The sequence below is a fragment of the Protopterus annectens genome, chromosome 5.part0 (assembly GCF_019279795.1).
Source record: "Protopterus annectens isolate FY-2018-M chromosome 5.part0, PAN1.0, whole genome shotgun sequence".
Classification (NCBI taxonomy): Eukaryota; Metazoa; Chordata; order Ceratodontiformes; family Protopteridae; genus Protopterus; species Protopterus annectens.
The window spans coordinates 1,086,318,187-1,086,341,579 of record NC_056735.1 but is presented as its reverse complement, the minus strand read 5'-3'; the positions used below and the strand labels follow the sequence as shown (position 1 = coordinate 1,086,341,579).

At 42.0% G+C, this 23,393-nt stretch overlaps 1 protein-coding gene across 1 annotated transcript in view; it reads left to right on the top strand.

Annotated features, from left to right (window-relative positions):
- Window positions 1-23,393, top strand: part of MAP4K4 (mitogen-activated protein kinase kinase kinase kinase 4) — a 3,343,981-nt gene that overhangs the window by 3,243,256 nt on the left and 77,332 nt on the right. The window contains exon 31 of the mRNA XM_044071965.1: window positions 18,061-18,200. Coding sequence (XP_043927900.1) covers window positions 18,061-18,200 — 140 coding nt within the window. The remainder of the gene's footprint in view (window positions 1-18,060; window positions 18,201-23,393) is intronic.

The following is a 23,393-nucleotide window of genomic DNA, read 5'->3' as shown; positions in this document are numbered from 1 at the left end:
GGTAGCCCTTTTTAGACGTTCTTAGGATATTTCTATATTTATGTATGTATATTTACGATATTTCTAACTTTGTAAACTTCAGGGAGTTTCTTTGATGTGATTCCCTTATTGTAGCTTTAGATCACCATCGGGACTGGAATACATTTGAATACATTGTCTAAATCTAGTCACAGCCCCAGAGTGTATCCCATTACTTCTTATTTAAAACACTAGTGGGATGTGTAACCAAGCCAGCTCGGTAAAAACAGGAACACTTCTGTCATCTGCTATTGTGGTGACTACCTTGCACAACTCTATTTTGTATCGAGTTAAAGACTTGCTGACAAGATTATGATCTGGAGTTAACGGTATCTAAAGTTAAAAACTTTTTAAAATAAAATAACTTGGATTACTAGTCATTATTTTCATAAGACAATAATTCAAGGTAATTCCATGTTTCTTGTGCAGAAGTTGCTAAAGTCTATGTAGATAAATCCTTCCCAAGGATGGAGATTATATTGAGAAGTCTCAGAAAACATACTGTGGTTGGGAGTGTGGCTGTTAAAACCGTTTATTGAAATGTATGTAGCTCTACAACTTGGGAGTACAGTAGGCCACCCAAAAAAAAAAACAAACAAAAAAAAACTAAGTACAGAAGGGTAGATGGAGGTGTTTGACAGTCTGTAAATATAAGTTTAGGCTGTTTGGAATATAGAGGAGGTCTTCATGGCTGGCAGCAGTTTGTATATATTGAACTGCTTTATACACTGCATCTAGCTGATGGCTGTTTAGTAGTAGAAGGCAGTAGTGTCCTGTTTTCACTAAGGCAGTGCTTTTAACACAGTTTACCATTTGGACATCACATATTTCAATTCACATTGACCAAGGTGTCACCTGTACCCTGTGGATGACTGGAAACATGGTGAGGTGATATTTATTTTATTATTTTATTTATCTATTGCATTTGTTTACCGGGAAAATCCATTGGGCCTTGGATAGCCCATTTTCAGTGGAGGCCTGGGGAGAAAAGCTCCACATACAAATTGTACAGAAAATACAATTTTAGTTACATAAATGGTTAGAAGGCTATACAGTAACAATAATAGGCATGATTTTAAGATAGCACAGTATAATGTACATGTCACTGTATTAACAATAGGTAGCTGGGAAATGGACTGATGAGAATAGCAGTGCAAAAGACAGGGAGGAATAGGTTTAGGAGTGGTAGTAAGGTAGGTATATATAGAGAGAGAGTGTGTGGGTATCAAGGTTGGGTAGGTAACAGGGGTAGGTACATCTGGGATGGTTAGAGTGCTGGTTGGCTAGAAAGAGGAGGATGGGAAAGAAGTTGGAGAAGAAAGCAGAGTGGTAGAGTCGGGGTAGCAGTGTCTAGAGAGAGATTTTTGACATGGGCATAGCCAGCAAGAGGAGAGATGTTGTATAAGAGACTTTTTAAATAGGGCAGGGCTACTGATGGAGGTTATTGTGTATGGGAGGGAGTTCGAGTTTGGAAACAGTAAGGAGTAGAGAATTTGACCGGCTGGTAGTTGGGGTTTGTCTACTTTGAGCAGGGTTTTTATTTTCTGATCTAAGAGGTCTATTTGGTTGGTACAAGATCAGCAGTGAGGAGAGAGAGGGGCATGATGCGAGTTTGTATATTAATTTATTTGCAATAGTTAAGTGTAGGATGTTGAGATAGAGTGGTAGTTCTAGCCAGTTTGGTTGCTTTAAAGAGGAGCAGTGGTGTGTTGAAGATCTAGCATTTGTTGCGAATCTGGCGATCTTATTGTAACATGTATCTAACTTGGTTTTGAGGGATGAGTGGATATTTGTAAGGATAGGGGCAGATAGCAGAGATGGAAGTAAGCTGAGGCTAGAGCCTTTTTTGCACTATGGTTAAGGTAGTAGTTGTGCTTGTAGAGGGTGCCCAGTTTCTGATGTGTTTTTTTGATATTGTTGAGAATGTGGAGGTCAAATGTAAGGTTTTGTCAGTGATGACTCCTAACAGTTTGGTGTTAGAAATGGTTTCGATGGTGGTGTCATTCAGGGAGCAGATAAAGAATTTGGTCCTGTTTAGGGGGGTTGTTTTTTTGGGAGTGAATAGAATCAGTTTGTCTTGTTTGGGTTGAGAGCAAGGTGGTTGTTTGACATCCAGTTTTCAGTGGATGTAAAGGCTTGTTAGGTTAGTAGTTGTAGCTCAGAAGGGGTTTTAGCAGTGCAGATGATTGTAGAGTCATCTTCCTATTGGATCACGGTGCCATAAGTGAGGGAGCTATGGAAGTCATTTATAAATATATTGAATAACAGGGGGGCCCAGTATGGAACCTTGGGGTACACCTGTAGTGATATTGAGGAAGGGAGAACAGGATTGCTGCTACTTTGTTGATTGATATCTGTCAGAGAGATAGTTTGAGAACCAGTTTAGGGTTGGAGGAGAGGACACCAAGGTTGTTGAGTTTACAGAGCAGAAGGGGGTGAGATATGGTGTTGAAGACTTTTGAAAGGTCAAGAAAAAGAGTGGAGATGATTTCATTGGTATCACGTGCTAGATTTACAGTATCCAAAAAGAAAATGAGAGCTGTGCTTGTGCTGTGGCCTGGCCTAAAGCCATGTTGGGTTGGGTAGAGAAATTGATTATTAACTAAGTGGTTAAGGAGTTGGGTATGCACACATTTCTCTAATATTTTAGAAATGGGAGAGAGGATAGCGATGGGCTGGAAGTTGGAGATGTCTGAATTTTTGCCACCTTTATGGAGATGAATGTATGCTTTCTTCCAGATATTTGGGACATAGGATTCTTGAATGGATCTATTAATAAGTATACTAATGGGGTAGGCGATGTAGCTTGCGGATATTTTTAGGAATTCCGAGGGTAGGTTATCAGGACCATTGGTGCAAGGTTTTAGTTTTAGAAGGAGTTTCATTATGGTGCATGTAGGAACAGGAGAGAAAGAAAAATTAGGTAGATAGGAGGGTCCTAAATCATTGGGTGGTTGGTTTGGTGAGTTACTGTTTGTAGGAGGAAAGGTTGTGGCCAACCTAGCTATGGTTTCAATGAATTATGAGTTAAATAGAGAGGCTATATTGGAGGGTGTTTTATCAGGGTGTGGGCAAGGATTGGTGTTAGAGCCAGGGTGAATTAGGAAATTGATTGCTCCCCAGAATTTGAAGGTTTAGTCTGTGCTGGTCCTGAAGTCTATGGAAGTATACTTCTTTGTTTTTAGTGACTTGTTTTTTGGCCTGATTACGTAGTTTATCTAGTGCAAGGTCAGCTGGGTTATTATGCTTTTGCCAGGCTTTCCACGCCTTGTCTTCAGTAGACATGATTTGCTTGGTGGATTTGGTAAGCCATGTGGTATGATTAGACTTGACTCTTTTTAGTCGGGGAGGGGCTACCCTGTCTAGGATTATGATAAATGTTGAATTGAAGGATTCTACTGCCCCATCGAGGGGTATGGTTCTTAATGGTGCCCAGTTGGTATGCTGTAAAATTTAATTTAGGGTTACTGTTGAGAAGTGGGATAGGTCTCTGGTTTGTTTTAGTTGGTGGTTATTTGTACCCAAGGTAGTTTTACATATAGCGAAGGCTGGTAAGTGGTCACTAATGCTATTTGATAAAGTTCCAGAGGAAGAGATCTTTTTGGGGTCAGATACCAGGATCCAATCTAAGATTGAGCCTTGGTTCTTTTTACTATTGGGCCTGGTAATATCAGTGATTAGCTGGGTGTACTTAAATAAGTTAATGTTAGTTTGGGGGTTATTGTTAGTGATATCTAGCCAATTATTGTTAACATCCCCTAGAATGATTGTTTCATTTTGGATATTTTTACATGTCCAGGCAAGAATTTCTTTTAGTATTGGAATGTTGTTACCTGGGGGAATGTACAAAGACTATAATACAAAGGGTTTTGTAGTTATTTAGCTTTAGGAAGGACACTAAAAGTTCTGCTGTGGAGAACTGTGGAATAGTTTTATTGAAAGGAACTATGGTGTAGGTACTTGGGTATATTAGAGCGATGCCTCCACCTTTTCTATGTGGCCTGTCGTATGTATAGTTTGGCGGGGGGGGGGGGGTTGGAATTCAGTGCTGTTGATGTATGGTTTAAGCCAGGTCTCAGTTGTTTCAGTGAAGTCTGGTTTGTTTTGTTGTAACCATGTATAGAAATGGGGAATTTGTTTTTAATGCTTTGTAGATTGATGGTAGTAAAATTCAGGGATTTTTTGGTGTGGGGTTGGTTGTGAGGGGCAGATTGTGGGCCTGGGTTTGGGTGTATGTCACCACATTCTATTAAGTTAGAATCGGTGGTCTGGTTTGTAGAGAGAAGTTGTTTTTTGGTTTTGTGATAGTAGTTTAGTTTGGATTCAATGTATTAGTGTTTATGTAGAGGAAGGACTTTTACTCTAGCATGTAGAATTATGTCTGGGGTATATAAGGTAGAGCCTATTTTGGAATAGCTTGGGAGAGACTGTAAAAATTTGGATGTTGTGAATGTTGGTTTGAAAGGTATATGAGTGGTATGATTGGATGTAAGGTGGAAAAATACACAGAGCTGTAGGGAGATAGTAAGGATAAAGATGTTAGAGTGTAGAGGCATTGTGTTAGGGTGGTATTGATGAGATAGGAGAGAGAGTAGGGGTGTGGAAGCTGTTGAAGTTGGGATGGATGGAGCTGGGTGAGCCAGTTGGAGGTTTTGATTGAAGGGGTGGGGTCTGGTTATTGATGAGATAGGAGAGATAGTTGGGGTGTGGATGCTGTACATGTGAGGATGGGTGGAGTTTGGTGAGCCAGTTGGAGGTTTTGATTGAAGGGGGTGGGGTCTGGTTGCATGGAGTTGTTTAAGCCAGTTGGAGGTTTTGATTGAAGGGAGTGGAGTCTGGTTGCGTGGAGTTAGGTGAGCCAGTTGGAGGTTTTGATTGAAGGGGGTGGGGTCTGGTTAGGTATAAGTTCAATGAGAGTGGGGGTGGGTGGTAATGGGGGTAGAGGAGCGGGTTATGCCGAGAAGGTAAGATCCTGATTCTACAAAAATTATCTAAAAGCTTTAAAAGTAAAGCAGGGCTGAGAGATTTCTTTTCTGTTCTTTTTCAGCAGTTTGTGGATTTATTTGAACCTTTGGAGGCTCAACAGAGCATAGTAAGGTGGAGAGGCTACTGTACTTGTAGAGAAATGGAGGTTCTATGGATGTGGATTAATAAGCTGGGGAAATTAAATAGTGGAGGGCTGGCAGGATGCGAGCCGGTAAGCTGTGCTTACCATTAGTCATTCAAGTGCAACAAATGTGGTAAAAAAGGTTAGTTACTGCTACCTAAGGTTAAATCAGTTGGATGCTGTACATTGGATACATACACTTTTAAAAATAGAGCTGGAATAAAGTTATATGCAGGGAGCACTTTCTTTCTTAGGTAAAATTAGCATGGCGTTGGGCCAGGTAGGGCTGTATCTTCAGACTTAGGGGGCACCCGTGTAGAGTGGAGACAAACTGTAAGTAAAAGAGAAGAGAGAAAATTTAATATTGGGAAAAAAATAGCACTGCAGGAGGTTTTAGGAAAACAATTCTGAGGGAGATGAGTGGAAAGGTAAGCTGGAGAGGCAGGTAAATTATGCAGTCAAAAACAAACTACTATCAAGTTTGGTAAGAGTAGCAAACAGCAAAATCAAACAAAATGCTATACAGTGTCAGGTTAATAAAAACAACTAGCATTGTTGCTTAACTTCAAAAATTAGGCATGGAGCATGGGGAGCAGCAAAAAAATCACTGCAACATGCTGCGTGATTACTACCATATTCTTTCTACTAGACTGAGCAAGAAGATGTTTGCATACACTATGTTTTAAGTGTAGTTATATCAATGTAGTAAAACAGGAATGGATTAGACAAAAAACAAAGCAATTACAAGGGTATTCAGTAAGAGAAGCAGATGTTCTTCGTGTTTCACTGTTGCAGTCATCACATTTGGGTTATCTGCTTGCAGTAGCTCTCCGTCAGCCTGATTATCAAAGTCTTGGGTCCTGTGTCGGTTGCTGTCTCATCTTCCATAACGTCGGGTTGTCAGGGGTATAAAGCATATAGCCGTCGCCATTACATCAGTCTTTTTTGCTGTGTGGTGCCTGAAGCAGAAGCAGTTCACAAGTGCCGGTCGGCCGACTCCTGAAATTTTCGTTTTCGAGTTTCAGAACCAAAGTCTTCAACTAAAGCTAAGTACCCGTTGGGGAAACTTTTTCTTGCTCTAAACAGATCTCAGTAAAAGTCAGTAATTGTATTTCTTGTGGAAAGCAAATACCTCATAAAGATTTTCATTCGTACTGTATTCCTTGCCTAGGCCCTGACTATGACGTACCTTGCTGTCTGTTTTGTGCCATATTTAAACCACGAACTATTTGTCGTCTGTATATTTTCGCTTCTAAATATTTTGCTACAATTATCCAGATATGTCTTAGGTAAGCCACCCGACTACCGACATTCCAAAAAAACGCAAAGATAAAGACAGAGACAGGCTGCCTAGGTCCAAAGCTGCCGACGATGCTTCTCCTAAGCTAGTCGCCAGTTCGTCGGTACTCAGTGAGGTGCTTTTCGTAGCCCCCGATACTGGCTACTTCAGATTCACAGGCCTCTACTGAGACCCATTCGGAGTCTTGTATGCCGCAAGATGCTTCAGCTTTGGAACCTGCAGATGTCTCTACCTTGGATGGGTCCGGAGCTGCTGTGCATGCACCAGCTTTTGAGGGTGTATTCAGGCCTACTGACTTGCATATTAAACTGACGCCATCTTCTTCAAGGCCTAAAACTCGAACCATGCCTAGGAAACCGACGCCCAGACCGCATGGTCAGGTTTCTATGCCTAAAAAACAAATGATAAGAATGGCTGAAGACCTTATTAATCAGGGGAAGCCAACCTTACCCCTCTAAGAGACCTAGGACAGAATTTGCTTATAATACTTCTGACCAGGATTCTGAAATTTCTGTCTCCTCTGATTACCAGGATTTACCCTTATCTACCTGTGAGGAATATGATGCAGAGGATTCTATTTCCTCTGCTTCTCCCCCAGAGGATTTTTCTTTTGGTGAAACCTTGCATACTCTTAGGGAGCATTTTCACTGGGAAAGCCAGGATTACTCTGAGTCTAAAAAGAGGCTTAGAGATTTCTTACTTCTGCCCCAACACTATTCCTCCTGTGCTGGACATTGCCTTTTCGGAATCTAGCTTGGCCCCTGACTCTTTAACTCCTGCTCCCAGATAGATATTACAGGGTTCCTGATTCCCACAAGTTCCTTTTTAAAAATCCTACTGCGGATCCTGAGACCATTTCACAGGGACCCAAGGGCATTAAGGCTACTACTGCCAAAAATCCTACCCCCTCTGATAGAGATTCCAGGGCCCTGGATAGATGGGGTAAGAGGGTATACACCTCTGCAACCTTGGCCATCAGGGCCTTAAATTGCCAGTTTCATATGTTAAAGTATCAGCAGCATATTACTGGATTGCTTAAACAGAAAATTATGTTGATTCCTGATTGTGCTGAAAATAAGAATTTACAGGATTTGATGCATTCTGCCCAACAGGTTGGAAAACATACTTTGCAATGTGGTTTTGATTCACTAGAGGCATCTTACAGGGCTGCTGTCACCGGGTCTGTACTTAGAAGGCATGCTTGGCTGAATAAGACTGAATTGCTGGATGCTCCCTTAAATCAGGGCTGTCTGTTTGGCAACAAAGCAGAATAAGTTCTTAAAAAGATGGAGAAAAAAGCTAAATCTATGCAAACTGTTAAAGATTTCTTACAAGTGCAGCATCCAAGATTTAGTAGGCATTGGCCCTCAAAAAATGTGTCCTTTCATGCCTCTTCCAGGCCTTGTCAATTCAAACCCAGAACCAGCAGAACACCCAGGCTTCAGTCCCAGGGTACGCACAGGACTAAGCAGTGGGGGGCTCCCACTTCCAAATCAGGGAGTAGTAAGACTCCCCCCTATGGTAAGCTGTCTCAATGACTTAACTTTAAAACTTCCAAGCACTTCTCAACTGACTGCTCTTTTAGGGGGAAAGCTTGCTTTGCAGACAAAAAACTGGGAACTCATTACCAAGGACAAATGGGTTTTAAACATAGTTTCCCAAGGATACAGATTTCACTTCCACACGTTACCAACCCCAAACGGTTGGCCAGATCTACCCCCAAATCAATGGGCAGAGGCTCAAAAGCAAGTACTCTCTCTGTTAAGATTAAAGGCTATTCAGACTGTACCAGAAGAGGAAAAGGGACAAGGTTTCTACTCAAGACTTTTCTTGGTACCCAGAAATGACAACTCATGGCGTCCTATCCTGGACCTTTCTATCCTAAACACCATTTTGGTGATTCCAAAATTCAAGATGCTAACTCTTCACCAGTTGCTTCCCATGATGGGCAAAGATGCCTGGTTGACAACACTGGATTTAAAGGAAGCCTAACTGCACATCTCAATCAGGGAATCTTACAGAAAATACCTATGCTTCAAAGCAGGCTGCATGCACTATCGGTTCTCTGCACTGCCCTTTGGCTTATCTACTGCTCCCAGGGTATTCACCAAGTGCCTAGCCCCAGTCATTGCATTTTGCAGGCAAAGAAATATTCAAATATAACCATACCTGGACGATTGTCTAATTCAGGCAGAAAACCAGGACTGACTTCTGAATCATCTGGCATTTGTGCAAAACTGGTTAACTTGTCTGGGCTACACTATAAACAAAAATAAATCACATCTTGTACCCTGTCAACAAATTATATTCATGTGTGCAAGCTTGAACACAACTTCCCAGATGGCTTTCCTCATGCCAGAGAAACAAATTCATTTGACAACTTACTTCAAACTAATGACCACAAAAAACCTGCTATCTGCACGGCAAATACTGCAAGCCTTGGGTTTCATGACCTCATGCATTCTACTAATTCCATTTGCAAGACTGCATATAAGGAAACAGTGGTACCTAAAAAGCCTATGGTGTCAACATTCTGAGGATCTAGAAGCATTGATTCCTATCATACCTTGCCTATGGTTAGAATTCCTTTGGTGGGCGGAGGCCTGCCACCAAAACAAGGGACTACCATTCACTCTACCCCCTGCCTCCCAAACCCTAACAACAGACGCATCAGACTATGCATGGGGGGCTCACTTGGCAGGGAAGTGCATTCAGGGCAAATGGAACCCAAGTCAAATGCACCTGCATATCAATCAAAAAGAAATGTTAGCTGTACAGAATGCTCTGACAGCCTTCAAGGACCACATTCTTCCAGGACAATTAATGGTGAAGACGGACAACACCACTGTTATGTGGTACATAAACAAGCAGGGGGGTACCCATTATTACCCCCTCTGCAGACTAGCCATGACTCTGTGGAACACAGCCTTCAGCTACCAAGTGCATCTACAGGCTCAATTCCTGCCAGGAAAACTAAATACACTGGCAGATGAACTAAGCAGAAATCTCATGGACCCACACGAGTGGAAACTGGTACCAAAGACTTTCAACGTGTTGATCAACAAATGGGGGAGTCCAGATATAGACCTGTTTGCCTCCCCCAGAACTACCAGTTGGACAAATTCAGCACATGGACTCCCTACAAACAAGCTTGGAAAGTGGATACTCTGTCCTTCAGCTGGAAAAACCTGTCACTTTATTCCTTTCCTCCTCTGCCTCTCCTCTCCAAAGTACTGCTAAAGATCAAACAGGACAAACCAAGGATGATACTGATTGCACCAGACTGGCCATGCCAACACTGGTACCCCTCTTGTGCAGTGTGTCGCAGCTAGTCCCATGGCACCTACCTCAGACCCCTACCCTGCTGTCACAGCAGGCGAGCCAGATTCTGCACCCCCAGCTTCAAACCCTGAACCTGGCAGCCTGGCTAATTACCTAGTCTCTCTGTTACAATCCCTCAGTAAACAAGTGTTGGATGTCATTTTGGAGGCAAGGAGGCCTAGTACTAGGAAAATCTTATGCTGAAAAATGGAAAAGATTCTGTACCTGGAGCTAAACTCAAGGGATGGCCACAGCAGTGCCCAGTTTACCTCAGATTCTTCAATACTTAACTGAGATGCTTCACAAGGGCCTTTCCATTTCCTCCATCAAAATTCATGCCTCAGCCATTTCAGCTCATTCCAACACAGAACCACCCCTCTGTTCTCACCCACTGCTCAAGCAGTTCCTCAGAGGGGCCAAAAACTTAAGACCACCCAGGAGAGCCCCAACTCCAGCCCTGGGACCTTAACTTTGTATTGGAAAAACTCACTGTTCCTCCTGATGTAATGGCATCGCTGCATGCTTTATACATCTGACGACCTGATGTCATGGAAGATGATCCAGCTGCAACTGCAGAGTTAAAATTCCTTTCTTGGAAAACAGCGTTCCTTTTAGAAGTCACTTCAGCAAGAATGGTATCTGAATTACAGGCCCTTATGGCAGTGGAGCCTTTCATCATCTTTCATGCGGACAGGGTGTCCCTCAGGACCAATCCCTCTTTCATGCCCAAGGTGGTATCCAGTGTGGCTCTTAATCAGTCCATTCATTTGCCAGCATTCTTTTCTAATCCACAGAACAAAGGGGAACAGATGCTGTACTACTTAGATGTGCACAGACAACTTAGATTTTACTTGGACAGGACTAAACCTCAAAGGAAATCTGAACAACTGCTGGTGGCATTTGCTGCAGGAACAGAGGAGAAGGCTATTTCAAAGCAAGCCATTTCTAAATGGATAGGCCATTGCATTAATTTCTGCTATAAGCACCATGGAAAACCTATCCCGCAGGGGATTAGACCCCATTCAACCAGGGCTGCATCTACCTCTACAGCCTTTCTCAGAGGTGTCCCTACCAGAGACACCCTAGAAGCTGCTACCTGGAGTTCTGTACATACTTTACCATTTGCCAGTTTTCTCTAAATCCGGAGCTGGCTTTGCCAATGCAGTCTTACAGGGCATCATAGCTGGTCCTAATGCTATCTAAATTCCTCCTCCCATCCTTAGCTTTGGAAGTCTACCCAAATGTGATGACTGCAACAGTGAAACACGAAGAACATAGTACAGTTGTGTACACTTACCATAAATGTAGATGTTTGAGTGTATTCACTGTTGCAGTCCTGGTTACCCTCCCTCTAGCCCCCAACTTCCTTTGGTTATACCTCTATTCTCCTTTACTATACTTAAGCTTTTTGGTGTATTTGCTTTTTGTTTGGAGGTATTACCTTGTGTGTGTGTGTATGTATATATGTATATATATATATATATATATATATATATATATATATATATATATATATATATAAAATTGCTTCCCATTAAGGAGGGCACCAGGCATCTGGGGCAAGAAAAACTGATGTAATGGCGTCGCTGCATGCTTTATACCCCTGACGTCATGGAAGATGAGACAGCAACTGACGCAGGACCCAAGACTTTGATAATCTGGCCAACTGAGGGCTACTGCAAGCAGATAACCCAAATATGATGACTGCAACAGTGAATATACTCGAACATCTACATTTATGGTAAGTGTACACAACTGTACTTTTAGCTGAGCAGAATAAGGACAATAAAACAAACGCCAGCTAGGCTGCAGCAGAAGGGTCAATTTAGGGTATAACACTGGGAGCTATACTGCAATTTGAAGTGTAACATCGCTACAATTGCCTATGTAATGACTACAGATTGTCCCAGGTTTGGAGGGAACAAAAACAGCATTTAAAACACAGTGTTAAACTGTCTGGAGGGAGCAAAAACAGCGTTTAATCACAGAATTAAACTATAGGCAGTTCTCTTGCTAATGTTCCCATTTCAGTACAGCCCTAGTGGCTATGCAATTGCCTTTACATATGTCTAGGCTGCCTTATCAGCAAAAATATTGCATGAAAACAAATTGACTGAGTTCTGAAGGCATATGATGAAGTCAGCAAGGTAAAGAATAGTGAGGGTTGCAAGGTCCTTTCGAATGAGAGACAGGTAGTATAGCCATCTCTACAACTGGGGATATAAGCCAGTTTGATATTTTACGATATTTGTTAGTTACCAAGGGAGGATAGCAGTAAGTTAGCATTTCACTGTGTGGTGGAAATGTAAAATGTCATTGACTGTCCACCCATTGGTAGAATTTGCAGGTTAATGCAAAACCTAGCTATTCATGTGCAGGCAGGAAACCTAAAGGTGCCACATGATAGTACATCTTGTACATATGAGCACCCAGCTTTATATGTTATACATTTCTTGCATGATGTAAAATTATGGAACGTTTCATGGTAGTGACTGCTGGAATAGACTTCAGAATTTAAACTGATTCTAGCAGTCTTGTAAATATGGGTATAGCGTCTTACCTTAAATCTTATCTGTCTGATAACTAGGTGAGCCCAATTGACAAAGTGCCCCCTTGCCAGAGAGACCTGGGACCACTGTGTAGTTAAACGACTTGCTCAGTGTTACACTGAAGGCAAATGGAGGTAGAAAGAATCGAGCCTTATAACCCTGATTCATAGGTTCATAGGTTGGTACTAGGCGATCAGCCCCAGGGCCTATACAAGCCTAGCCATAACAATTCCCTGGCTATTTCTTCCCACATTATTTACTTTCCTGGACCCCTGTCTAGCAGGGCGACTGACGTGATCCCTGGGGTGAATTTCCTTTCTCCCATCCAATCGTCAAGGTTCCTCTTGAAGAGGTCCAAAGAGGCACTCTGCTTGACATGTTTGGGCAATCTATTCCAGAGTCTGGGGAGTCTCTGGGTCAGGAACCTATGCCTCCAGCATGTTTTGTTTATTGTGATGACAAGATTTAGATCCCTGGAGCGTGTAGCTCTGAGGGATTGGGATTTCTTTAAGTGTAGCATGTCCAACAGCTCTGGGTTTGACATGGCCTTGTATGTTAAGCAGAGATTGCCTCTGAGTAGACGATATGCGACAGAGTATAGCTGGAGTTTTTTAAGGCGGTCAGCGTAGCGCATCTGCTTTAGGCCTGTGATTCTTTTAGTGAGGTATTTCTGAGGCCTTTCCAGTTGTTGCAGATGTCTTGAGAGGTACATACCAAATGGGCGTTGTATTCTATAATGGGTCTAATGAGGGATGAGTACAGTGGGACAATGACCTCCTTTTTTCTGGATGAAAAGCCCTTCGTGATGAGGTGTGCCACATAAAAGGATTTCCTGACTGTTGTGGCGATGTGGTTATCGAAGGTGAGACCACTGTCCACCTGTGTCCCTAAGTCTCTTATCACACTTTCTGTGTTTAGTGTACTGCCACCTATATGGTAATTCATGGATACATGTTTTTCCCAAAGGGATAACAATACATTTCTTGGCATTGAGCTTGAGCACATGGCTCTGGCACCAAGCATCTGTTTCTGTAAGGCCCTTTTGTAGAGTATCCACATCATTTGTGGATTCAATAATGGCTCCCAGTTTGCAGTCATCTGCAAACTTTGTTAGCCAGAGTCCCTTAGTGTTGACCTGTACTTCAGAGAAGTAGATGCCAAACAAGAGCGGCCCCAGGACTGAACCCTGAGGTACTCCACTTGTCACTTGTCTGGAGCTGGATTTGGAGTCGGCTACTTTTACAGTGTGGGTTCTATCAGTAAGCCATTTAGCAACCCATTGGGTGACATCGGGATTAATGCCCAACTTAGTAAGTTTGTCTATGATTCCAGAGTGGGGGATGGTGTCAAAGGCCTTGGCAAGGTCTAGGTAGGCTGTGTGGACCACCTTACCCTTGTCCATGGCTCTGGAGACTGATTCAAAGAAGTCAATCAGGTTCAGGAGACAAGATCGGCCCTTCACAAACCCAAACTGGGTGGGGTCCAGTGTTTGAAGGTTGCCAATTTCTTTGTTTATAAGTTCCATGATAATACACTCCATGGCCTTGCAGATAAGGCTTGTCAGACTGATGGGACGGTAGTTTCCGGGGTCCAAGGTGGATCCCCCCTTGTGGATTGGGATAACTGTAGCTCTGCGCCACTCAGTGGGCACGAAACCTGAGGTGAGGCTATGATTAAACATGACACTTAGGTGAGGTGCCAGTTCATATTGTAGTTCATGTAGTACACAGCCCGGGATGTCATCTGGTCCCATGGATGCTGTATTTTTGGCTTTAGAGAGTTCGTTTTGTACCTATGTGGCCGTTATTACTGGAATTTGGCAATCTTCCGGTATTGAGATGGGCCATTTAGGGGGTGAGAGGGGGGTGAAGTTGGCACTGAATCGATCTGCCAGGATATTGGCAATATCCTTCGGATCAGTATATTGAATGCCATTCTGTTTTAGCTCAGAGCAGATCTGAGCATTGCCATTTAGATTCTTGACATAGTTATAGAATGCTTTGTGGTTGTCTTTGTAATCTTTGGCAATTTTATTTTCGTAACTAGCTTTGGAGGATTTTATGAGGCATCTCAGTGTCTTACTGAGGCTAGTAAGGGAGTTTTTTGCATCCTGGGATTTTCCTCTTTTCTGCAAAAGTTTCTTCCTTTTGTTGTAAAGTTTGTTTATGGCAGGGGACCACCAGATTGGCTTCCTTTTTTGGATGAGAGCATTTTGGTTCTATTTGGGATGGCACGATTCATGCATGAGTGGATGTGCTCGCACTGCCTTAGTGCAGGATTCAGCAGTTGAACTTTCAGTTCCCGTCTGCATGGGTGTCATGAAGTTTGTCACTTCTGACTTGAGTAGCATGAAGTTGGCTTTGGAGAAGTTTTTTATGGTGGTTTCTTTACTGGGTGGTGGGGGTGGGATGTGGATGTTACGGGTGATTAGCTTATGGTCAGACTTGACTAACGAGGGGGTGACCATAGGTATGGAGCATTGATTTCCCATGTTGGTAATGACCAGGTCTAGGATGTTGGGGCCCCTGGTGGGACTATGGATTAGTTGATCCAGGGCGTTGGAATTTATGAATTCCAAGAACCGTTGCGCAAAGGTGTTGGGACACGAGTAGTTTTCCCAGTTAATGGCAGGGTAGTTAAAATCACCCAGTATTAGGATGTTTGGTTCTATCTTAATATTTTCCAGTATGTTTAGAAAGGTGTAGTGGGAATCTTGGGGTATGGTGGGGGATCTGTAGCAAGCTACAATTTGGATTGCAGTCTTACCTAGTGTTAGTTGCACTTGGAGAATTTCAGACACATTGTGTTGGCCAACTAGCCTGGTGGTGTGAATATCCTTGGTGAATATTGACACTCCTCCACCTTTAGTGTTTCGGTCCTGGTTTGGTGGCCGAAAAGTGTGGTAAGAGTTGTAGCCTGGTATTGCAGGGGTGCTCTCTGGAGCCTTGAACCAGGTCTCAGTTACTGCACAGATATCGATGTTCTCCATTTTTAGGAGTGCCTCGAGAGAGTGCATTTTGAGGTTTAGACTTCTAGCATCGAGTAGCATTACCTTCAGATTTTGCATGCTTGTACCTGTTACGGTGGTGGTTTTGTCCTTTGAAGTTTGCCTAAAAAAGGCACTATAGGGGTGGCAAGAGCCTTAGCCAGTAACCTGAATCCCAGGGGCGACAGGTGCAACCATCTCTGGCAAAGAATCGTGGTCTGTCAATCATGTCATCCCAGGCAGACAGATACTGGATCCCCTTTGAATGACACCATAAGCTTAGCCAATTGTTGAAGTCAGTCATTTTATCCTTATATTGTGATATCATTCTGGGCGAAGGCAGGATGCTACTCTGGGCTAGGGTCATACCTGCCTGGGCCACATGATCCGAGAGCTCTTCCATGTCTCTCTTCATGTCGTCCAGGGAGGTACGTCTCAAGTCATTCACTCCAGCATGGACAATGACAGAGTCATATTTGTACTTGTGGAGTGACTTGAGTGTATGCGTTATGTGGCGGATCCTGGCACCCGACAGGCAGCTGTCTGTAATTTTCTCCTTATTCAACCTGGTGAGAGGGACATCTGTGTGCCGGACTATAGAGTCACCTATGACTAAAGTGTTAGGTACATTGTCTTGCCTTAGGGGCTGTTGCTGGGTGGCACACTGGTGTTGTGAACTATGTGACACATTGGTTGTGATTGGTGTTTGTTTGCGTTTCAACTACAGAGGTCTTTGTTGCTTGGGCAGGTTACAGTTAAGGGCCTCTGCATATATGGATTTAGTGTTGCTATATGTGGGTGTTGGTGGTGCGAGTTTAGAAGGGCTATGTGTTGCTTGAGGTGTAGTGTGGGTGTTAACCTTCTCCTCTTGACTGTTTAGCACAATCTTGGGTGGAGAGAGCTTTCCTTCCATTTTGGCTATGTAAGTGCATCTCTCACAGGTTGTAGTGTTGGGTGGTAGGAGGAGAGGGTTGTCTGTGTACATGAGGCAATTGCTGCATTGTCCCAGTATGCCCAGATTCAGCAGGTGGACAGGAGAAATCACTGGAAGCTGACCCTTGGACATGCCTGGTTTGGGGCTTTTTTTTTTTTTTTCTTTGTAAAGTATAGGAGCTGTTTCCTTAGCAAGGTACTTTGCAATTATAGGCTGTTAAGTGCCTACTATTAATTTCTCCTTGTTAACAAGGAGAGTTCAGTGTTTGTATGAATTTAAGGCTTCCTAGTGCTTTCCAGCAGGTATTAGAGAAAGTGCTAGTCACAGGGATGCTTAAAGGTAAGATTGAAAATAATGCACTCTGCAGTGTGCACTAGAGAAGTTAGATGTGAAAGTAAGTAACTTGAGTTTTACCTGTTTAAAAAGTTAAGGTTTAGTGGAGAGTTACTATTTTTAAAACAGCAAGATGGATTACAGGAAGCAGCTGCTAACAACTCAGTACTTTAATCCTCTCCCCATTAAATGTTTCCATCTGTGCTGGGCACAAGGTTTGCACAACATCATGAGGATCTGTGGTGGCCTCTCCTTCCTGTAATAGGCTGAACTGTCGACAGAAAAACAGGAAGACTGCAGGTGATATGCTGCATAAATAAAAGTGAAAAAAAAAAGGAAAATTTGGCAGCACTGACAACTTTGCTAACAGAAGGGTAAATGGAATTATTTCATTAGTGTAAAAGTTGCTTAAATGCCTAGCAGCTAAGAGCAAACAGGTGGATCTGCAACTGGACTGCCAGTCTCATGATATTGAACCACGGTGGTGGTATTCTCTAAGAAGTAGATTGTTTTTGAACTTATCATTCATTGTATTAAATTAGACTATACTCCGTTTTACAATTTGTAATGGGTTGTACCCACAAAAAGGGTTGCTGATCCAGCATGCATGCCATCTTTAAATAAATGTAGGGAAAGATGGATGTTTTTGTTAAGGGGAGGGTTTTGGATGCTTACTATTTCTGTTCATCACTTTGCTTTCCTCTATTTGTGTACCTTCACAGTGGTGGACTTTTATTCCATTGTTATGGTTTACTGTAGCATATGTATTTTTTTATTTTTTGTAGTTCTGTAGCTCTCAGAGCAGATGATTTATTAACATTAGTACAGCTGTTTGTGCACTGTGGCTGAGATTCAGAAAGGCTTACTGCAAGGGGACAGCCTTCGCACATCTGTGTTCTCCCTTGCTGTAAGCCTTTTCGATTCTTGGACTACCCCTCTGGTGAGTTTTTCTGCTTTGGGGAGAGGGGTGTTCAGCACAAATGACTGTCTCTTGGGCAGAGCTGGATGATAATGAATCAGTTTGGGAGAGTGGCTAATGTCTGACAGTGTTAGTGTGTTACTCCAAGACGTGACAATGACCTAGTGGTGAGGTTTTTCTAATTGCAGCTGTAGCAGTCACTAAATTACATTTCTCACCTTTGTGGTAATTAACCAATGTGTGGTATGCGATTCACATGATTCTTTAGATTTTTTGTGAATTCGAGGGTATTTCAGTACCAAAAAAATAAAATTAATTTTATGCTGCCACAGTAGATAATCGTTATAAAGATAGTATTAGGGTAATTGGGTATGTTGCAATGGACAAGTAGGTCTTTATTAATGCATAACATGTTGGCAAGCAGAAGAAAAATGTAAACATGAAAAGGGAAAAACTTCCTGAAACTGTATTCAGAATGTCTTTAGGAAAATTCTTTTTACATATTATTGTAATAGTTTTGTGTTTTTAGTCTCTTATTTAGACACTGTACATTATCTCATGTTAAATTGCTTTTCTTTTTCTCTGTTCTAAAGCTTATATTCGATCCAATCAGATTATGGGTTGGGGAGAAAAAGCCATTGAAATACGCTCAGTGGAAACTGGCCACTTGGATGGTGTTTTCATGCACAAAAGAGCACAGAGATTAAAGTTTCTTTGTGAAAGAAATGACAAGGTAGGTATTTTGTTGGTAAGAATACATAAATGTTCATTTTCATGCACATAAAAAGTAAATTTCATAATGTTTTGTATGTAGTTAACTTTTTTAATACTAACGCAAAACAATACTTAGTCCACTTCTGGTGATAACGAATGGACTAGCATCAATGTATTATGTGGTGCTGGCATTATCTTCTTAGTTACCTTTTCCCAGTGCACATGCGTGTACACACACCTGACCATGTAGTCCACAGGCTGCTATTCTGCAGTGTGTTCAGATATTCTTTACCTCTGCAAAGCAATAGTCTCATACTCTTTCACAGCATCTCTTGTTGGGTATGTTTCTTGCATCTGGTTGAGTGATTGACTACTTAAAGTAACTGCTTTTAACAACAAAACTGAACATTCAGGCTGCATTCAGAATGTACATTTTACTGTACAGAAGCAGCAGCATTGTCCTGATGTTCTTCATGTTTCACTGTTGCAGTCATTACATTTGGGTTATCTGCCTGCAGGTAGCCCTCAGCTGGCCTGAATATCAAAGTCTTGGATCCCTGCATCGGATGCTGTCTCTTCTTCCATAACGTCAGGTTGTCAGGGGTATAAAGCATGCAGCCGATGCCATTACATCAGTCTTTCTTGCCGTGCGGTGCCCGAAGTAGAAGCAGTTCGCAAGTGCTGGTCGGCTGACTCCTGAAATTTTCGTTTTCGAGTTTCAGAACAGAAGTCTTCAAAAAAAACTAAGTACCCCGTTGGGGATCCTTTTTCTTGCTCTAAACTGATGTCAGTAAAAGTTAACAATTGTATTACCTATGGAAAGCAAATACCTCATAAGGATTTTTCATTCGTACTGCATTCCTTGCTTAGGCCCAGATCACGACATCCCTCGCTGTCGGTCTTGTGCCTTATTCAATCCTCAAACTATTCATTGTCTGTTCATTTTTGCATCAAATTATTTTGGTACTCTGTTTAACTATCCAGAAATTACTTCGGTAAGCCATCCGACTACCGACATTCCAAAAAAAAAACATAAAGATAAAGACAGAGGCAGACCACATAGGTCCAAAGCTGCCGACGACGCTTCTGTTAAGCTAGTCGCCAGTTCGCCACTACTCAGTGAGGCGCTTTCACAGTCCCTGATACCCACTACTACAGTTTTGTAGACCTCTACTGAGACCCATTCGGAGTCCGATATTCCGCGAGATGCTTCTTCGACCATGGAACCTGCGGATGTCTCTACCCTGGATGGGTCCAGAGCAGCTGTGCAGGCACCGGCTTCTGAGGGTGTATTCAGGCATACTGACTTGCATTTCAAACCGAGGCCATCTTCTTCATCAAGGCCTAAAACTCGACCCACGCCTAGAAAACCGATGTCCAAACCACATGGTCAGGCCCATGTGCCTAAAAAACAAATGATAAGAATGGCTGAAGACCTTATTACTTTATTGGTATTTTACTAACTACTTACTTTCTTTATGTAATTGACTTGTTTGTATTAACTTCAATGTGGAGCTTTTCTCCCCGGGCCTCTGCTGAAAATGGAAATGTATCCAGTTGGACTAGGCCCGGTAAACAAATGTAAAATAAAAAAATAAATAAAAAAAAATAATTAGGGGAGGCCAGCCTTCACTCTCTAAGAGACCTAGAACTGATTTTCCTTCGGATTCTTCTGATCTGATTACCAGGATTTGCCCTGATCTACCTGTGAGGATTCTGATGCAGAGGACTCAATTCCCTCTGCTTCCCTTCCAGAAGATTTTTCTTTTGTTGAAACCTTGCACACTCTTAGTGAGCATTTCTGCTGGGAAAGCCAGGATTACTCTGACTCCAAAAAGAGGCTTAGGGAATTCTTACTCCTCCCTCAACACAGGCCTTTAGCTATCCCTCCTGTCCTGGACATTGTAGATTATGCCTTCTTGGAATAAAGCCAGGCCCCAGACACTTTACCTCCAGCTCCCAGGAAACCTGACCGGTATTACAGAGTACCTGACTCTCACAAGTTCCAATTCAAGAATCCTACTTCGGACCCAGAGACCATTTCCTAGGGACCTAAAGGCATTAAGGCTACTACTGCCAAAAACCCTACCCCCTCTGATAGAGATTCTAGGGCCTTGGACAAATTGGGTAAGAAGGTATACACTTCTGCTACTTTAGCCATTAGGGCCTTAAACTGCCAGTTTCATATGTTAAAGTATCAGCAGCATATTATGGGACTACTTAAACAGAAAATGATGTTGATTCCTGACTGTGCTGAAAATAAAGAATTACAGGATTTAATTAATTCTGCTGAGCAAGTTGTTAAACATAGACAGAAATGGGCTCTATCTACATGGGCAATTGCTTCCTTACCTTGCCAAATACGATTCTATTATAAAAGATAGTTTTGATTTATTACATAAACTAAGGATATGGGTAGATAGGGAGAAGGCTTCTTTAGCCAACAACAAGTACCTTTTGGTTACTTTGGATATTGTATCATTATTCACTGTGATCCCTAACGATGTAGGTATAGAACTGTTGAGAGAATTTTTGTGGACACATGCCTGTGATAATTTTAATAAGGTTGAGACTATTTGCAGCCTTATGGATGTTGTATTGAAAAACAATGTCTTTCTATTTAATGGTTCTACTTATATACAACTCACGGGCACGGGAGTGGCTATGGGCACATCCGTAGCCAATACTTATGCTAACCTGATACTCCACCAATGGGAAAGAACATATCTGTTTGGTGAAAGGAATCCATTTAAAAATAATATTACATTTGTTCAACGTTTTGTAGATGACTGCCTATTATTATGGAAAGGCAACCATGAGGATCTTGAGAAATTTTTGGATTATTTAAATTCTGCATCTACTTTTTTAAAGTTTAAAATGATGGTATCTGAAACTTTTATCACATTTTTGGATCTCAGGTTAGAACTAACTGGGGATAGATTACATACCAGTATTTTTAGAAAGGAAGTTTGTTCAGGTAGGTATACCCATGCTACAAGCATGCATGCACCTCACATCTTTAGAAGTACTGTTAGATCTCAGTTCTGCAGACTAAGTAGACTTAACACCGATGATGCTTCCTTTGAAACACAATTAAATGAGATGGTTGAGGACTTCTTGCTTAGTGGGTATGATAGATCTCTACTCTCTGAACATGTCAGTAAGATTAGGGAAGACAGACAGACTCTATTCAAGCCAGTTTTATATGAAGATGTCATTAATACTGACTCTAAGTGTAAACAGGCGACTACAACATCTATTAGGTATGTAACCACATATAATTTAAGGACACCGGCTATTAGAAAAATTATATTTGATAACTGGGTTATTCTAATGGCATCAGATGATTTAAAAAGTTTATTGGGACTTAAACCCAATTTCTCTTATAAGAATATGAGGACCCTCAAGAGCTCGTTATGTTACAAAGATTTTGAGAGGACCGCATCTGTATCCACAATAGTGAAATATGGTACTCATAAATGCTTTAACTGTTCTTGCTGTGATGTTTACAATCTTGAAAATGATACATTTGTGCATCCCACTAATGGTAGGACATTTAGATTTAGAGTGGCAGGTACATGTACCACTACCCATGTGGTCTATTTGGCCACTTGTGAGGCATGTAATGCCTTCTATGTAGGAAAAACTACCCGCAGGTTTAAGGATAGGATGACGGAACACAAATCAGAAATTAGGAGATGCTATGAAAGGAACGCTCTATATAAACATATAGAAGAATTTGGCCAGCAGCATTCTTTTAGGTTTAGGATTATTGACCAGGTTACATCTATACCCAGGGGAGGAGACCTAAATAATTATTTAGAAATTAAAGAGTATGAATGGATTTTGAGGCTTATAAGTGATTCAAAACCAAGCTTAAATAGCCAGGTTAGTCTCAAACCAATTTTAGTTAAACTAAGTAGAGCTAAACTTTTTTAGCCTAATGTTTTAGTCTAATGTTTTATTAAAGTGTTTTATTAAAATGTTTTATATTATGATAAGCTTATATACAGTTTTTTAAGTGTTTTTTTGCTATGTGGATGGCATATCATGTGATTTTGGCTGCAGGTCATGTGATGTACTTGGACCTATATATAAGGAACTGGTTTTATGTACTGTTCAGTATTGACAAAGGATTGTATCCAAAAGCTTTACCTGCATAAAGTGTTTATCCAGTGGTTTCCTGCCTGTTTTTTGGATCTGTTCTTAGAGGGCATGCTTGGCTTAAGGAACAAAACTTGCCAGATCATGTTAAAGCTAAATTACTGGATGGCCCCTTTAACCAAGAACGCCTGTTTGGCAACAAAGCAGAAGTCGTCCTTAAAAAGATGGAGGAAAAAGCTAAATCTATGCAGACTGTTAAAGATTTCCTGCAAGTACAGCCTCCCAGATTCAGTAGACATTGGCCTTCTAAGAATTGGTCCTTTCCTGTCTCTTCCAGGCCTTCTCAGTCCAAACCCAGAAACAGCAGATCACCTAGGCTACAGTCTCAAGGTCCTCACAGACCTAAGCAGTGGGGGGGCTCCCACTTCCAAAGCTGGAAGTAGTAAGACACCCCCTATGGAAAACTGTCACAATGACTTAACCTTAAACCTTCCAAGCCCTGCTCAACTGCCTGCTCCCTTAGGGGGGAAAGATCGCCCTGCATGCAAAAAACTGGGAACTCATTACCCAGGACAAATGGGTTTTAAATATAGTATCCCAAGGATACAGATTCCACTTCCAAACCTTGCCAACCCCAAACGGTTGGCCAGACCTACCCCCAAATCAGTGTCCAGAGGCTCAACAGCAGGTTCTCTCCCTCTTCTAAGTATCAGGGCTATTCAACCTGTCCCAGCAGAAGAAAGGGGACAAGGTTTTTACTCAAGACTTTTCCTGGTACCCAGAAAAGACAGCTCCTGGCATCCTATCCTGGACCTCTCTATTCTAAACACCTTTTTGGTAATCCCAAAATTCAAACTGCTAACACTTCACCAGCTGCTTCCCATGCTACGCAAAGATGTCTGGTTGGCAACCTTAGACTTAAAGGAAGCTTACCTGCACATTCCAATAAGGGAATCTTGCAGGAAATACCTACACTTCAGAACAGGCTACATGCGCTATCAGTTTTCTGCTTATCTACTGTGCCCAGGGTATTCACAAAGTGCCTAGCTCCAGTCATTCCATTTTGCAGGCAAAGAAATATTCAAATATACCCATACCTGGACGATTG